The following is a 12,649-nucleotide window of genomic DNA, read 5'->3' as shown; positions in this document are numbered from 1 at the left end:
CCCTCAACGCCTGCCGATATGGTCTGTTCATTTTCTAAGCGGCAAAACCCGTTGCATTGATTTTCTTCTGGTGTTTTATTTGGACCGGTCCAAGAAGAAAAACGGGTTTGTACTACCTACAAATTTTAATTGGCATTCCATACTTTGTGTGTTTAGTCCTTTGGTCAACCTTTCTGACCACTTAGGTTTCATACTGAAGGCATTTTGTTGGCCAAACTTTTTTGTATTATTCAGTTTGGGGTTCTTAGAGTATGTCAACCATATAATCAAATCAACATGGCCTTATAATTTGAAAAAAAAACACAAGTGAACAATACTAATTACCACCCCACAAATTTCGTTCTTGTTTTTTTTTTGTGTTTTGTGTGTTTAGTACACGACATTTCGTCATGCCGTTCACGTTTTGCCTTTCTATATATATATTGATTTATTCATATATTGATTCATTCATTGCAGTGTTCTTCCTCATTACAGAACAACACTGCAAGTTTACAGGGGAATTTTATTGTGGGAGATGCATTGGACATGATCGTGTTTGCGATGGTATTCCTGACTGTATTTCTATGGGGATGTATAAAGGAGACTATTTTACCCCTTCGGATGAAGTGGGTTGTGGTAAGGAAATTTGTTGTTCTCCCTCCTCAAATCATATATCATAATATCTTCAAAAATATCGTACTCCAATTAATGTAGCCGTAACGTTATAACTTATATGTATAGTGGGTAGTGGGTATAGAGGAAAGTGTGGCTCGCATTACCTGGTCGATGCTCTATGTCGATTAACCCTATTCAGACCGAGCTTTTTTGGTCAACCCTCGACCGGGGGGGGGACCCAAACATACACCTCTTACTCTCTCTCTGCCCTCTTTCTCAGTTACATATGTGACAACTTTGGATTTATGAACTTTCCTCATTGCTTATGCAAATTAGCTGTTAATGTGCATGATAAGTATCTCAATATGTATATAAAAATATGAGATATAAAAAAAATTGAGGTTCCGCTACAGTACCTTTGCAAGCCGCTAGTGGGCCCATTAACGAACTTGACCTTCGTTTTGTCGACCCCTACCCACCTACCAAATATCTTCAGGATCCATCAAAGGCTTATCGAGTTATGCTGTTGACACACCCACACACACACTGACAGACACACAAACACGCTCAAAACATAACCTCCTGTCATTCTGGCGAAGGTAAATACAGTAGCACACAAACGATCTCATGCATAAACTTCCATGTGTTGTTTTAAAACAAATTATGGCTTAACCGGACATAACAGGGGTTTTTAGAAATGGCGTCGCGTCCCCTGTCTTTGAATGGTCGGCTAAACAGTGCTAGCCGAAATAGACAAATACCGTACCAAAACAGCATCTATACAGATACGCCAAATGTGTGGGAAAGTGCTGGATGAATTTCAAGTTTTGTAATTGAGCGGTCTGAGTAACCAGACATGAACATTCTAGACAAGCTTAAAAAATAAACAAGAGTGAACGGGGTTTTGGTTGTTTTGTAAAATTATTCATAATGAAAGGGGCATGTTTATCCAATTACTTTAACCCGCGTAAGGATTTCTGCCCTAGTTCCCATAGCATCCTGACCAAATAAAAGTTCGGAATACAGGCGTTTAGGTCGACTGCGAGATTTTTGCAAAATTTGTCTATAATTACGCGGAGAGTTTGTCCGTCAACGATGACGAATAGCGCAAAATTTAACTTATTCTTATGTTATTTTTATCAACTGGACTTCGCGGCGCGCGTCCTGCACAAAGTCAGAGATTATGAATTTCCCGAGTGATTCAAAGCTTTATTTTTTTAACATTTGAATACATATTGTCAAAGAAAATCAGTTTTTTTTCCATGGGTCTCTGTCCGCAAGCCAAGAAATTTCTCCCTGGCCCTCCCCCAAGCCGAAAAAAATTCCTAGGCCATGAGCCTCCCGCAGATGACCGCCTTCCCCACGCTAAATTTGTGGCTTGTAGCTATGGGACTGAGATGAGATGATGATGGGAAACCCTGTTTGGAACAATATTGAACGTTGGGTTCATTATTCAAGAAGCATAACGTTACACATAAAAAATCATCAACATTTATTTGTACTTTCTTGACTTATCCTGTCAACATCTTCAACTAAATCAGTTTACCCGTCCAGGTAGACCATGTGAAGGTAACATTCTGTATTTGCTTGCAAATGTTACCTTTCTAGTTGCTTGATGGTCTTGTGGGGTCTGCTGTGGACTGGCACCCCTTTGTGTCTGATTTTTCTAGTGATGGCACCTGTTATACCCCCACGTAGGGAGGGTCAAATAGCCTATGGGCCAATGGATACGAGTACGTGGGGGAGGGATGAATTTCTTGCGCCAGCTTGGTGTAACTGCCATTGGACAACACGGTTTTGAGGTGCCCATACCCCGCCGCCCTGTCTCCTTCTTCTGTGATGATGTGGTCTGCTCTATATGAGAGTTCTGATCAATCCCATCTTGTGTATTTAGCATAGTGATGCCATCAATTCTCAATGCGTTTTTAAAAGCAATCATGTTAGAACTATGTAACTATTCACAATTACGTGATTTGTATGACAGATAACTGCACTGGGCAGTGGGTAGGCCTGCGATCATTTTTGACGGAGTGGCTACCTGCGTACCACATGGAACATATAACCGACGAAACGTGTAATGGCACAGGGGTGTGCACTACGAGTTTCTCGTTCTGTAATGATAACGATGAATGCGGTGACTGGGAGGACGAGCAAAGCTGTGGTAACTTGTCTTCCTATATTTTTGTACAAGCAATTTACAAGGTATTATATTATAATAAGTGATTATGGTTCCCGTTCGGAATTTGACCGTACCTTGAAAGTAAGACACAATTCATAGGTGCCCCCGTGTTTTCGGGCATAACCAGATGCGGTTAACAAAAAGGCACCCCCGCTAGAGCCGCTTACGGTTCGAACACCCGTTCGGATTCCCTAGGCTATGGAGTGGCGGGAAAATAGCGGGGCGCTCATACTTCAAGGAAACAGCAAAATAATGCTGAAAATCGATATTTCTAGCCCAAAATGATTGTGTGGCAGTTGACTGATGCCTTTTGAGGCTAACTGCTTGCGAAATTTCGCATTGATGCAACAGCGATATAACAGATACAGACATAAAACATTCATGTTTACCAACGGTTAACATTACGTACAGTGAAACATACTTTGAAACATACTTTGGCGCAGTTCTTGTAAGGTAAGTAGTGTTTCGTCGGCTGCTGCCTACATCAGGATACCGGTTGTCTGGCGAGTTTTTAGCAGATTTACGTCCATTAGGCCTTAGACCTTCGGAAATCAAGCGGGCCTTCTTGCAATATCTTCGATTTGGGTGGCTGTGTTGATATTTGTACAAAGAATACACCAAAATTGTCAAAAAATTATGTTTTTGCCCCAAAATGAAGTCTTACCGATTTATAGAGGCAAAAGGCCCGGGCACATTAGATATCACAGAGATATAATCTATTACTCTAGAAAATATGACTCTGTTAGGCAGTCATTTCATTATGGGCACAGACCCATTTTAATAGCATCACTATTTTTTACCCAAAATGATTTTTTAACCCAAAATATTCAGGATCCAGAATTTTCTTTCCATCATATTTTGAATATGGGTGAATTACGTCTACTGGCCAAATTGTGTTGAAAACAGATAGTTACATTGAAAGTTACGGCCATATAACTCTAGGCTGGAGAATCTGGGGGTCTCACAGGCCTTAATCTGCTGAGTATGATATAATGTAATATAATATAATGTATTGTAATGTAATGTTATGTTATGTTATGTTATGTTATCATATATAATATTTTAGTTACGTTTAACGCTGAATGGAACGATTCTCCTTGTCTATTTTCAGAGGCAGAAAGTTGTCTTTATAAAATAAAGTGCGAGGAAACACACAAGTGCGTTTCAGCGTCATACGATTGCGATGGAAAACCTGATTGTTTGGATTTTACAGAGGAACATAACTGTAGTAGGTATTGATAACGGAGAGGGCAGTAACTCAATACATTTTTATTTCATAGTCGGCACAAGTTATAGAATGCACCAGGAACAGGTGGTAATTTGTTAGACCAAATAATAATAAACACTAATTCAACTCGAATCCTATTTGTCTCAATTTCATACTGGTATAAGGGAGACAGGAGCCTCATGAAAATAAAGAACACAATTTGCATTACCCTCCGTACACATAACGAACTTAATTTGGAATACACATTCCAGACTCCAGCTAATTTATTAGTTCTTCAGACTTATCCTCTCTGAATTCCGCATGTCTTGAATAGTCTCAATTTCATACTGGTATAAGGGAGACAGGAGCCTCATGAAAATAAAAAACACAATTTGCATTACCCTCCGTACACATAACGAACTTAATTTGGAATACACATTCCAGACTCCAGCTAATTTATTAGTTCTTCAGACTTATCCTCTCTGAATTCCGCATGTCTTGAACAACGCAGCACGAACCGTATGCTGGGATACACAGCTAAGCGCAGCCTTCAATACATACAAGGAAATCAGCATCGCTCAGTACTGTGATGGCGATGAAGACTGCAGGACAGGCGCGGACGAGAGTCCTAGGAAATGTGGTAAACAGATTTTTACAAGCATCTTAATGCCTATTGCTTCTTATTGTTCTCTAACGACATAGAGTTGCAAGAAACAAAACTAAATCCCTTTTTTTTTCTTTTATGCAGCTATGTTCACAGACCGATTTCCATGTATCCGGTCCAATCGCTTTGTTTCAAGAAGTAACATCTGTGACGGCATACCGGATTGTGTGGATGTTTCTGACGAAGATGCTTGCATTGGTAAACCAATGTTTTACCAGCATAGGAATAATTGCCAAATAAAGGCAAACAGTGGATTTGTGGGTTAAAAGATCAACTACACTCTCATCCTTAAAAGTGTCTATTATTAATAAACATAAAAATGGTCATATTCGTGCTTCGTGTTTGTACTTAAGATTTGTGCACGGACTTCATGTGCTCAAATGCTTTATGGTATTTTTCCATAGGAAGAGGAGCTTGTTTGTTACCAATATCCTTGCTTCGAGACAAGTACTCTATCGAAGAAGGTATTGGTACGACTCAGGTGATCGAAAGTAGCCATGAACTCGCTCTGGCGCAGTGGGCAATAGAGGGACTTGATGACTGGTGGCAAATTACCTTGGAAGACCCCATACAACTTACTGGAGTGGTTTTTCATGGTTTGAGGCCATCGTATACTCTCGTATTTTCGTTGGAGTACGGGATTTGGACTGACTGTTTGGCAAAGGTATTTCAACATCAATTAAGGACGATTTAAACTTTGCTGGTTTACCACCTACTCCAAATCGAGTTTCCATTTTGTCATTTTTCTTATCAATGTAGAACAGTATGTTAGTATACTTTCTCTACAGGGAACTTACTAGCGATAAACACCCCTATATCTAAAATCGAGATGCAGAAAAGGTACAGTTTTAGATATCTTTAGATTCATTAGAATTGCAGATAATGCTTTACATGGAAATGCCCACGCAGACTAGCTGATATTGGGTACCAACACATACATAGATTTACAGTTCACATTGAATATACATACTATACTCAACTGGCTAACGTATACTTTAAATCATCGGACAACAGGAAAGGAAACAACAAGATTAAGCCTAAAGACAAACGTTGTTGAGCAGAATATAAGATGTCAGAGGTCTAGTTAGATGGAAGCTACAGTTTAGATTGAAAGAACCGTTTTGTGGAGGAAATGTAGGTTTCAAGGGCAGCAAATACTTGTCTGCAACGTTTTCACGTCCTGGTAGTCCCTGTGGTAGAACAGATAGACTTGGTCAGACGATCTTGTGTGAACTGTTCGACAGTGGCGCTGGTGGTTGTTGTACAGAGAACAGTGTAGCAGATAGTGGGCAACAGCTTCAGATGACGAACCAAAGAAACACGTTTTGTCTTTTATCTTCATCGTATGTAATGTGGCATTTAATGGACTCTAATTCATTCCTAGCCTTGCGGCGAGGATGTTGTCGTGTAGGATACCCTGTCGTCTGTACGCCTGGTGTTTCTTGGAATCAGTTATACGTGATTATAATCGTAAATATGTTTTGACCACTTAGTTCACCTTCACCAGTAGTGCCGGCAAAGATGAGCATCTTCTTGCCATAGCCGTGCAAGCCAAGGTGATTAAACTCACACCAGAAGTATTCCTGGACATGACTACCTGGGAGGTAGGACTATCAGGATGTCCCATGAAAGGTAAAATATGATTGCAAATGCACGGTTGATCTACATCAATTTTATGCTGCTATTTGTATACTCTGTTTATGTATGAATGTCTACTAATTTCAATATTTATTTCCAACAAAATTGTGATCTCTTTTTGCGTTGCGGTTTGGCTTTTGAGGCCAGCGTTATAAAATCCTGTAACTAAACGACTTATCATATGACCACTAAATGTTCAGAGATGATGTACAAGTAAAGTATGAGAGTCGTAAAAAATCTGTATTGAAAAGTGATTTGACATCGTCATGACGTCATCTATGTGATTGCATTTGCCGGCACTATGAAAAATAATATTCCCAGAGTTTTAATGTATGCAACAAAAATGTAAAAATCAAGCATAAATAACAGAATAATCATGTATGCCTTAACTGCTGTTGTCAAAGTAGCATCATTGACGTCAAATAGCGTTATGAAATGACGTCAGACATATCTGTAACAGTTGGGGTTCGCCATCTTGGGTCTGCCAGCTTTGAATTTCAAATATACATTTTCAGCAAACATCCGCGAAAGGTATCGGAAATGGTTCATGCTTCATTACGTCATTACAAATTTTAGTATTAGGGATAATAGACTAGTTATACTTGATGTGGTGATTTGGTTCCATCATCTTGGATTTTGGCATGATGTATGCATATTCAATTATCAACGATATACTGAATTACATTTAGCGGGAAAAAATACAAAATACATGAAAAATACATTGTTATAACAGACTCTAGCTAGTTTCGTAAAAATGGACATCAAGTTAAAAGACAACAGGCCACTGACTCACTGACTCACTCCACACATCAACAGCCGTTTACAACAACAAAAAAAAAAATTTGTAAATTTCAGAAAAGCGTAACTAAGCCGTTCAGGCGTTATGAGACATGCATGAAAGTTGGTACGGGTCTCAAAAGCCACCCCCACGCCCGTCTTAGTAGGGGTAACATAATTACGTGGACATGTTACATATTTAGTAATGTATGCTATAAATTATGCAACTGTTGACCATATCAAGCAATATTTGGAATGCAAATTTGAATTTGATGTTAAGATATTTTACAGCAACACGACACTGACACAATACAAGTAGTAGTTGTAGTATCCAATGCGCCTATTTGATATTATAGTGTATGTGTATCATGCTTTTAAACTTTCTCAACCGATGAACTGCGTTTAAATAAATTATCTTTGGATTTGAAGAGGATCGTGTAAAGGATAAAGCATGCGGTAAAGGCTGGACGATGTTTGAAGAACGCTGCTACCAGAAGTTTTCCTCACCACTTGTCTGGTGGGCTGCGGAGAGGTACTGCCAAGCTCTGAGTGGTCATCTGGTGGCTGTGAATACTCCACAGGAAAACGAGTTCCTCCGAGACAACATTGGGAACGGATGGATAGGGATGAAACTAGCTGCTGTCTTGATCAAGAAAGAAAGAGAGGTATGGTCAATCATTGAAACTGCTTTTATCAATATCAGTAGCAAAGTCATGTCAAATTATAGTAATCATTTCCTGCCTATTGCAAATATCTAGCTAGCAGTATTCATCGTAAATTATTATTGATTCCCTGTATACTAAAATCTATGACCCATAACGTTGACTTGTGTTAAACTTGATTTTATATATATATGACGCAAGAATGACTAAAAACACCAAAAAAACAGTAACGTAAAAAGAATCTTTTTACATAAAATTCGTTGATCGCTCTGTTAAATCACTTTGCCACAGCGATTTTGCTTGTGTTCCGCTTTAGGCCACAGAAAGTAAATTTTATGGATGACATCAGCTCGCGCAATAATATTGGCCTGATTTCAGAAAAAAAAACGATTTTTTTTTCTCCGGAGATGGTCAACATGATGAAAAAGTACCAAAATGGGCAGATATGTTGTGTTGTAATGATTGTAACTGTAGAAGGGACACTAGCCAGGTAGCCATGACTGTAGGCATGTTACACTGCACGAAATTACCTAGAATCCTGATGAATACGTACTTCTCCCTATGTAAACGGGGCCAGCCCGTTTAGACTAAGATGTTTGGTATCCTAGGCTAGAGTGACAGCAATTAGTTAATGTGCCTAGCGACGGCCGGGTCCTCTCTGTTCTCTGATACCCCACCGTCAGCTGGCCGGGAAAGGCCCACAGTGGGAGATCAGGTAACCACTGCAATTAAGCTAGTCGGCAGAGGTCAAGTACCAGGTTAATAGGATCGGGAGTAAGAAACTTTGTAAATAAGACAAACGCACGCAGAACTTGTTACCAAAAGTGTTAGGATAACTATTGAATGTTGACTATGTGACCGACGTTGTTGACTAATACTAGTAGTAGTGTTAGTCTCGACTTTGACTTAAGATGGCCCAACATTGTAACTCGACCGGAGCCGTTTGATTGACACCGTCGCCTGGGATCCCACGTCCGATATCTCGGTCACTGTGAATGGAATGTACAGAGTCCCGGACCGGCTGGAAGATGAGTTGATGTATAGCTTAGTAACCACGCCGGATCCCTAGTTACCGATCGATGATGTAACCCACATAGAAAACTCCAATGTTAGCGAAACTACGGGACGTTTCCCGTTTGAAACATGACAGAATTGTTGTGAGAAGTTGTGCTCATAGTTTAGGATAGCAATGGCGGCTGACAAAGTCGGATTCGAATGTTAAGAAGATTTCTTTGTGATGTACAGTGTTCTAGAGTGTCAGAATACCTGTTGCTCCTTCCCTCTCTCAGAGTTGGTACGGTCCAGAAAGTTTGACAGCTGCATCCGAACGTGCATTATAAAGTTTTGGCCGGTTATGCCCAAAGCAGTTCCAAGGGGGTGGGTTCCTCGAGGGCTGACCGAGGCATAAGTTCACGACCCCTCCGGTCTGACCCTCGGGTGAAGCCTCCGAGGAGCTTTTTAATACGAAATTTACTGGTTTCCTCACGCTTTGCCATTCAATGTCACTTGAGTTCCGGACTTCTGAGGAGTTAATAGTCCACATTTACATGTTTCCCGGGCCAATCAGATTCTAAAGATTCGCATAAGATTAGCCGTATTTGGTCTTGGCCCAACCCCAAATTCAGAAGATAAAAAGGAAGCACTCGATTCAGAGAGTGCAGTTTCGTGCCGTAGCAGTCGTTTCGTGCCGAGAAAGGTAGCGGCCTCGGGCCGTGGCAGTTTTTGCCACGTGCCGAAAGAAGTTGTGGAAAGATCTGGAAAGTTTGGACTTCAGTGACAGAAAGTAGGATCTGGACTTTGCCAACTGAGAGTGAAGAGTACTTCTGATTGTTACCACCGACGGCCATCACCAGTTGAGTTGTGAATAAAGTCGATCTCGAGAGAACTTGAACTTCGCCTTGCCTCAATCACTACGGACATCATAGCAGGGTCCAAGCTAAGTCTTGGCACTCTCACACCTATTTTTGGCGAATACATGCGAATGCAGGTGAATCCGACAAAGGATTGGTAACAAATCCGAAAATCGGAAACGGTTTCTCGGACACTGAAAACGACGAATATACGAAAATACGGATCTGCGACAAATACGGCACCGTATTTTTTTTTTTGCATTTTTTTTTGTGTGAATCCGTAACAGTTCCGAGCATAGGATTCCGTCATTCGGAACCTCAAACCCTACAAAATCCGAAAACAAGGATTTTCGACATATACCGTATTCCGTTTGTATTTTTGTAATGTTGGTGGACCCAACAAGGAATCCGTAACGAATCTGAACATGGGAAACCGTTATTCGGAACCCCATTACGACAAAATCCGAAAATAAGGATTTTAGACGGATACCGTATTACCAGATTACGTTCGTATATACCACAGATGTTGTCAGATTCAATATAGTCAATTCCCTTTCCAGAATCTCTAACATATTCTGACGAAGAATATTCCATTTGCCACAAATACGTACAGACACAACATGCAAACGTCGATACAATGGTTTGTTATTACAGGTTTGTGATAGCAAAACCTGGATTGTTTTTCTTGCCATGTTTGGGCGCCGCCATTTTGTTCTGCGCCGCCATTTTGTTCTGCGCCGCCATTTCGTTTTGCGTTGTATGACGGGATTTGACGCCGTTTGGGATCCGTATGTTGCATGAAGAGATGTGATGGGATAGCGTGGAAATGTGATTTTGTAGTCTTGTCGGAAACAGCAGGACGGCAAGAACCACAAGCATGAAGATTTAGTGTGTTGTATGAAGGGATTGGATGGGATGGTTAGGAAATGTGATCTTGTAGTCTTGTCGGAAACAGCAGGACGGCAAGAGCCGCAAGCACGAAGGGTTAGTGTGTGTTAGCGATTGGATGGAATTGTTTTGTAAATATGATCTTGTGGTCTTGTAGGGAACGGTGGGACGGCAAGTGCCGCAAGCATGAAAGGTTAGTGTGTTGTATGAAGGGACTGGATGGGATGGTTCGTAAATATGATCTTGTGGTCTTGTCGGAAACAGCGGGACATTCTTTATATAATGTTTATTGCGTACAATTGAAAAATTATGCTATCATGTTTTTTTTTTTACTCATCTTGTTTTTTTCCCTTACCTCACAATTTTTTTCAGTCTGCAGGGGATGTCATCCATTAAATTTACTTGCTGTGACCTTAGGGCAATATTTCAAGCAATGGTAATGGATTGTTCAGAAGCCTTATGTTAGCTCAGATATTGAATATTTCTCTTTTTCTCCAGAAAATTGCCAACTTTGCTTGGAGCGATGGAAGTCCAGCGGGTGACGCTTTCAAGGAACAGGAAATTTTGTTTGATGATTTCCAAGAATACATTCGGAGATCTAATGATCCCTTCTGTGCTTTCCTTGAAGACCACGGTATGCTTGGAAATCCACGTGCCGTATAATACATGCATGAAAGTATAAACGACTGTTCAGCCATCAAATTTATGAATTTGAGTATCCAAAGGCCTCAAAGGCCATATATATTATCAACCTAATACCCATGGTCCTTCACAGGTACATGGAGTCTTCAACCATGCAGCCTGATTGAAAAAGAATTCATCTGCGAGAAAGGTAATTTAACCCTCAAACCACCGTAGCTTTTTTGTGACGTAGATTACCGTATGGGGTCAAAACTGACCCCAAAACATTTTGTACAAATACAGTTTTTTGTGTGACTCTTTTTGTGATTTGTATATATGTTTAGTTTCATTAATCTATGTGGAACAGTCTGACGTGATTAGGTGAGAATATTTCTAGCTCATCATCATAATTTATGCAAAAGATCATGAGGACCACATTTTGCACCAATGCTATTCAGACCGGGAAGGAGGTTTTTGATGCCAACTTCAATGCCGTATAACGCCTAAATGGCTCATGCTAGGGCCACCAAACTTGGTAACTTTTTAGAAAATGTTCAAAGCAAAAATTTTCAGTGAACAAAGTATGTTCATCATCTTTCATGTTGCCATGGCAACGAAATTCTGACAGACATATCTATTACTAATTATTATTATTATTAAGTTTTCTAATTTTGTATTAAACATTTAAATTTTAAGGTTTTCATAGCAGATATCAGTTGTTTATCACACCTTATGAAATTTAACGTAAATTTCATAACTCAATATTCATAATTTATGCTAATTTAATGACATCATCAGGCAAAATCCAAGATGGCGGCCGAGATTACCTAAATGACGTCATAATGTCGCCATATAACATGATATTGGCACAAAAGCTGTTACAATAATTTTAGCTTACATTTACATCATTCTCTGAAAATTTCGTGATCCTACGATGAGTAGTTCAGGTGTGGGTTGCAAAAGTTTGTTTAAAAAAATGCTGGGGTCAGTTTTGACCCCACTGGACCATACATTAACTTTCTAAGATAACTTAATCAATAATGAGCCAATCTCGTCAAAAACGTATAAGAAGTTATAGGACATATATACAAACAAACTCATGGGAGGGAATTTGTTTTCGACCAGAAATGCAATGATGGCACACATCGATATACGTCTGGGGTCAGTTTTGACCCCATACGGTGGTTTGAGGACTCTTGTCTAACTGTCATGATTAAAGAAGAGTTTTAAAGAAATTGAAGGTTCTTTCCTTGAAACTCCTCCAAACAAGAAATATTTTCCTAATTTCAAGTTAAGAATTTCAAGATTTAATTGCAAGTCTTAATTTCTTGTTTTCATTGTCTGGAAAGAGGTCTGAAAAGACTGTCTGAACGATTTTTCTTGTTATCGTTAAGAAAATAGCAGACTTTTAGAAGAATAACTAACTTACTTACCCCTAGGTAGACGGGGGGGGGGGGGTAAAAGTGCCCGCGCCAACTTCCGAACGACGTGTGCTAGGACTACGAAACTTGTGAATTTTCCTAAAATGTTGTTGGCAGCAATTCTGCGAAAAAAAAATTGAGTTTCTGA

At 39.8% G+C, this 12,649-nt stretch overlaps 1 protein-coding gene across 1 annotated transcript in view; it reads left to right on the top strand.

Moving 5' to 3' along the window:
• The first annotated feature begins 4,569 nt into the window (after positions 1 to 4,569).
• Positions 4,570 to 12,649, top strand: part of LOC118415602 — an 11,357-nt gene continuing 3,277 nt past the window's right edge. Inside the window, exons 1-4 of the mRNA XM_035820305.1 lie at positions 4,570 to 4,620; positions 6,138 to 6,276; positions 7,489 to 7,724; positions 10,958 to 11,093. Coding sequence (XP_035676198.1) covers positions 4,570 to 4,620; positions 6,138 to 6,276; positions 7,489 to 7,724; positions 10,958 to 11,093 — 562 coding nt within the window. The remainder of the gene's footprint in view (positions 4,621 to 6,137; positions 6,277 to 7,488; positions 7,725 to 10,957; positions 11,094 to 12,649) is intronic.

This window comes from Branchiostoma floridae, chromosome 5 (genome assembly GCF_000003815.2).
Source record: "Branchiostoma floridae strain S238N-H82 chromosome 5, Bfl_VNyyK, whole genome shotgun sequence".
Lineage (NCBI taxonomy): Eukaryota > Metazoa > Chordata > Leptocardii > Amphioxiformes > Branchiostomatidae > Branchiostoma > Branchiostoma floridae.
This window is presented reverse-complemented; position numbering and strand designations above follow the sequence as displayed.